This window comes from Manacus vitellinus, unplaced genomic scaffold, assembly GCF_001715985.3.
Source record: "Manacus vitellinus isolate BGI_N305 unplaced genomic scaffold, ASM171598v3 scaffold_3_pilon, whole genome shotgun sequence".
Classification (NCBI taxonomy): Eukaryota; Metazoa; Chordata; class Aves; order Passeriformes; family Pipridae; genus Manacus; species Manacus vitellinus.
In genome coordinates, this window is record NW_021940535.1 from 25,784,569 (window position 1) to 25,790,568 (window position 6,000).

At 34.2% G+C, this 6,000-nt stretch overlaps 1 protein-coding gene across 3 annotated transcripts in view; it reads left to right on the top strand.

The window, feature by feature from the left end:
- SNX13 (sorting nexin 13) overlaps nucleotides 1-5,739 on the top strand; it is a 46,183-nt gene extending 40,444 nt beyond the window's left edge. For all 3 annotated transcript variants that reach the window (XM_025895393.1, XM_025895394.1, XM_025895392.1), the window contains 3 exons: nucleotides 532-600; nucleotides 1,572-1,684; nucleotides 2,181-5,739. In XM_025895393.1, the coding sequence (XP_025751178.1) occupies nucleotides 532-600; nucleotides 1,572-1,684; nucleotides 2,181-2,428 (430 nt within the window). In that variant the 3' untranslated portion in view covers nucleotides 2,429-5,739. The remainder of the gene's footprint in view (nucleotides 1-531; nucleotides 601-1,571; nucleotides 1,685-2,180) is intronic.
- The last annotated feature ends 261 nt before the right edge of the window (nucleotides 5,740-6,000 follow it).

The window sequence follows — 6,000 nt, forward strand, 5'->3', positions numbered from 1 at the left end:
CAGTCCCAGGATTATGGTGATATACTGATGCATATATCATTTCTATAAGCATCCTAGATTTGGATATAGAACTGTGTGTATGTGCTGATGAAGGAAGGTCTGATGAATGATCCATCTATATCTCCTATTAAGGGTTATGAGGTAACTGCATACATAAGTATGATATTTTGAGATTCTGAATAGGTCCTTTGCTTACAGAAGCAGAACTTTGAGTGCTCCATGAAGAGGAGTACTCTACGAGCAAACCAGTTATCTAATGCTGATGGGAGATGCAACACCATTTTTTTCCACCCAGCTTCATCATCATACACATACTGAAAAAGAAAAAAGCTTCAACTTTAGGGAGTGATCAGTGAGCTTATATTTTTATCTTGAGAATCACAGTTTGCCTTGCCTATCATAGAACCTACTTATGAAATTTGAGAAAGATGAAGTTTTAGTTTGTCTGTCCTAGAGCGCTCTTCAAAGTGCCTCATTTATATGTTCTCTGTTCTAAAAATTAAATGAAGGTCTTTGTTGCTTTGATTTTAGAAAAATAGTTGATCATGTTGATTGGATGACGTCTCCTGAGCAAGTAGCAGATGCAGTGAAACGCTTCAGGTATGTCTTTTATCATAGATGTTAAATGTGAAGTACTTGCCAATTGATGTCTAATATCTGTGTATCCTTTCTATTCTTCTTACACAAGGAAATTATTATCACTCCAAAGAAGACCAGTTGGATCATACAAATCATACACTGCTTTTTACCTATGTTAAGTGAGAGAAAGTAATTGTCATATGAAGAAGAGTATTTTTGAGTTTTCTCCTCTACCTTAAAAAACTTGTTAACCAGTCTAGAAGAGTTAGAATACAGGTATAGTTAGGAATTTCATCATTCATCCCTACTGGATATAGTGTCTTGTTTGGATCGATGAAGGCATGTACATGCCTTGCTTTTAAAGGATAACAATTAGTACTAAAAGAGCCCTAGTTCTAAGATAATACATTTCACATTGAGCAGGTACAACAGAACTGAAGTTTGAATTTGAAAGTATCAAAGGCTCTGTCTTTCAATTTCCTAAAAGTCTTAATGGCTTCTAGATTGTTATTGAGAGTTACCCACCATTTGTTTTCCTATAGTTTACTGTTTTGTTTTTTTTTGTTGGGGTGAAAGTCATAAAGTAGTGTGGTGTATTCGCCAAAGGGTCATACTTTGAGTATTCTGATATTCTTTAATTAAACTGAGTAAGAAAGTACACTTTTTATTCAGTATAGTGCTTAGGTCTATTTTGTGTAAGAACTATATGGTATTTGAATGGTTTTGGTGTGTAATATTTTATTACAATTTTATTTCATCTGATTCTTGTACTAAAAAGTATATGGTTTACTGATAGGTTGAGTGTGTTGTACTACTTGCTTTTGATTTCTTCTTCGCCTTTTCTTTTTCCTCTTCTAATATTTGAAGTGTATGTTAGGTTGTGTGCAAATTACTTTCTTGTATGTATTTTATGAGGTAGCTTTGAGGGATTTGAAAGAGCCTTTCACTTGATAAAATGTTAATGTATTTTGACAGATTTGCTTTTGTTACAGAGATGCTTTCTGGCCCAACGGCATTTTAGCAGAGACTGTTCCACGAAGGGACAAAGCTATTAGAATGAGAACAAGAGTGGCAGGGAAGACCAAATTACTGGAAGTAATGCCAGGTGAGTGAGTCTGGGATTGAAGCCTAATAATCCTTACTATATGTTGTTACTGAAATTAATGTCAATATTCTTCTTAATTGTTTTAAGTATCGAAAAGAAATACTGAACATATGAACTGTATTTAAATCAAGAGATTTCTAATTATTAAAGCATTGGACATTTTCACATGTATTGTGAATTTGCAACTGTAATTCTCTTACACCCAACCCAGTATTTAGCTCCACTAGAGGATTTAAGTTTAGTGTGTGAAATATATTCCAATACAGTATGATTTCTTGTAAACTAACATGGTTTTCATGTATATAGGGTAAAAGTGAAGTAATTTTCAGAAATCCTTTCTGCTCTAAGAGAACTTTTAATTTAATCAAGATGTGTATAATAGAGGCACTGTGATTTCAAATTTCGGGCTACATAGTTTGAAAGACTTAACATTCAGTTAATGTTTGTTAATATGTAGAATTTAGTTTAAACTTCTGGCTAACTACTATTTTTGTAGATGAACTGAAGCACATCATAGGCGCTGAGACTACGCGGAAAGGCATTCTTCGGGTCTTTGAAATGTTCCAACATAGTCAACTGAATAAGAGAATGGTGTACGTGTTTCTGGAGAGATTCCTAGAAACCTTATTTCCACAAAATAAGTTCCCTGAGCTCTTCAACAAACTGCATTCACGGTCAAAGCAGATGCAGAGATATAAGCAGAGACTACACTCTACTCAAGCGCCTTCCTTACAGAAAAGGTGACACTTCAAACCTATTAAGCTGGTGTATGTTTGTCCAGGACTAATTACTTGGGCATATTCTCTGGGGCTTCAAACTCACATGCTGTCATTTCTGCACCAGTCTTCTAGTGTCACATATTAGATTATTAATGCATCTGTAAGACCTGTGGATCTTCTCATCTTCACTTGTAATTCAACCACTACCAGAAAGGTTTGTGTGTCTTAAATGATTTGGTGCGTCTTCATGCAACATTGAGAAGAAAACTGGCCCAATATACAAGAATGCTGATCCCTTCCGTTCCTGAGTCGATGTTTTGCCAGCAGTGAAAAGTGCCAGACTGTTCAAGTAAAGCACAACTATGGTGATACAATTGAAGAAAAGGGTGTTTTGGCACTGGGAGATAGTGCAATGTGTGAGAGTCAGGTGGAATTGTTCTACATTAAGACTGTTGAGGCTCTGTAGGGCTATTTTAACATTCCTGTAAAGGCTGAGCTAACAGGAAAAGCAGTCTCTGGAATAGTAGGTTCATAGGAGAAGGGAGAAATAGCTATAGCCCCATCATAAAAGTACATTTATTAAAGGAAGGTTGAGGTAATTGGCTTTTATGCCACATTTATGTCACCTTTCATATTTCGAAAATTAAACTAACATTATATCTAATGGGGGTTTTAGTAAAGGCAGAGGTGCAGTAGAAACAAACCCTTTATTCTGAGTATTCTGTAGCTTTAAGGGCCATATGCTGCTCTTACAGCACCTGGCATACATTTTGCATGTAACTTCAGTGGAGAAGGAGCATCATATTTATGTTCAATTGGTCTATATGAACATATGTCAAGTTGATAGTTGTAGAAGGAAGGGGGTATATGTTTCAAAGAGAATGGATGTTGTGTTAGAAGCTGAGGAAATTGCACTAAGACACAGTTTACACACAACTCCCCATTAAAATCTGGAACACTTTTGGGATGTAAAAGACTATGTCCTACTTAATTGGAAGATTCCTTACCTTTTAGTGTGTAAACCTCATATGGAAAAATGTTAGAATTAGTTGGTTCCTCACAGGTAAAAGATTTCATTTGTCATATGCAAACACTTGGAAATTTCTGAACGCATATCAGTGTATATATGAAAATAAAAAGGAGATAAAACTACAATATTTTTTTAAATAATTTTTTTATTTTTTGCATAGTGTAAAATTTTAATACAAATTTGACATCAAGGCCCCACATCCATCTGTTTAGTTTCAGTGAAGAAGTTCTGTCCAATTAAAAATACAGTAACAACAAATCTTGTTTGGCCACAGCATATCTCAGTTTGTGTTTTCTTTTTCATGGTCCCCAACTGTTTGACCATCACTATCTTGAGTGAACAGAAAGTAATCTCATAGAGTCCCTTTTTTTCCTGAATGCTAAACACAGGGTAAGATACAGCTATGGACCAAGGATCCCAAGGATCCTTGGAGTAATTTGTGTCTTAATGGGAACAAATGGTCCTTTTATGCGAGAGAGGAACATAGACCTTTTATGAAAGCATTCTAAGAGAAGATAGAAGGCTCTCGAAGGACCTAGTTAAATTGACTGAAGCCTCTATATAGATCATTTTTTCTCATGGACTCTATTAATGAAATGTAGCCTTTTATCATACTACTTAATGATGATCATATTGTACTGTTAACATTCTCATACAGTATGCATGGGCTCAAGTGCACTTGTTTTTTTCTTTATTGCAGAACTAAATGCTGTAAATTAAATCCCTTTCTTTTGTAATCCTTAGGAAGACAACTTCGTAAATATGTAAGAACCCCTCTCCCTTCCTCTCTGCAGATTCTGTAAAAGTGTGACGGTTAAATGCTTTTGAATTTAACAAAATCCTTGAGTTCTGTGTGAAGTAAACAACATAGCCAGCTCCTATTGTTTACATGCCTATACCTTCCTCTAATGTCAGGGTGCTCAAGCATAACTGATATCTGACTGATGACAGATCATTCAGCAGTTGTTCTTGGTGATACAGTAAATATCTCATTAATCCTACAAAATCTAATTTATGTCTTTTAAGTCACCGATTTGTTATTCAGTATGAAAGTGGGAAGTTCAAATACTGTTTTGTCAAATCTGTGGAACCTTTTATCTATCTGTAGGTACCATGAAAAATTTCAAGAGGATAGTGATAATATACAAATTTGGGATTTTTTTTTTTTAATTATCTGGTACATTTCTGTACAAAAATAAAATAATATCTCTAGGAATGTGAACTGAACATAATACACCGTGCTTTTTATTTGTTTTACCTAATGAATTTATTACATACATATACCTATACACACATTTATATACGCATGTGTGCATATGTATATATGTATTGAAGTTTAGTCTTCTGTATTTAATTATGGAATATTCCTAATTCAGTGGTGCCTGTTGGCTGGCAAGAACCATCAGAAATGAATACTTTCTGTTAAATTGAGTTTGTATGTATCTTCATTTAAATGGTTTTCCTGTCGATGATTTAAAATACCTACCCTGTCAACCCATGCAGCCTATTTATCCTAGAAAGTTTCCAAAACTGAATGTTAATATACAGCACTTAAGTGTCTGGATGTATCTTCTGGCCTTTGGGTGCTGTGACTGGCCGCTGAAAATTGTGCCATTGTCAACAAATGCACTTGTTTTTTAGCCTTAATTATTTTTAAGAGAAAATGAGCAATTTTTCATTTGGTTCATCCTCAAGCTTGTGCTGCTGGTGTTTGCTAGAACTAAACAGTAAATTTTAAGTTCTACCAGAATGTGTACCAAAATAAAACTATATAAATTCCACAATCTAAATTTTAATTTTGTGCAATATTTTCATTTAATGCATGTGTATTTGAATAGCTGTAAAATAAATGAATTTTTAATGTTCTGAAGTCTAGGTTAAACATGTCTTCTCAGCTGAGCAATTTTTGCATTCTGTTGTTGCGTTAGTTTATTTAAGGACTTGTTTTAAAAGTCTTATTTGTTACTCTTTTGTTAATTCCTTTGTTCTCAATGATCTTTGCTCACCTGAGCAAAGCTCATATATTACAAAGGAAGAATCTGAAGAACACATCTCATAAATAGAACTGTTATAAATTACTTGTGCATATCATTGTACAGTGTGTCAGCTGTGTGCCTAATTGTTCTATTGATGCTTTTCCCCTCCCTTCCCCCTCCTCTCGTTTCTGTAACAAAGATTGAACATGAAACAGGCTGCCATGGTCACTTCTACTGAATGGCAGAGGACTCTGAATTTTTTTTGGAGTTTGCATTTATGTTCTGTCCAATAGAAAGCTAAAAAATTACACTAATAAAGTATTAACAGGATTGTTATGAGTCTTTGTTTATTTTTAAAATAACTTTCTCACTAGCAGGTACAAATATTTTACAAGTCTGGAGAAAAATCACTGAAGATAAAACTGTTGCTATTTAAATAAAGCAATGATTCCTTGATTTATTTTTTGTTTAATGTTTTATAAACTGATTTTACTTTTAACAAATTAATCTCTATGTTCATTTTTTACCAGTGTTTGCAAAGAGTCCTGTATTTTAAAAGGACTTACACAGAAACAGTGGGACTGTGTGATG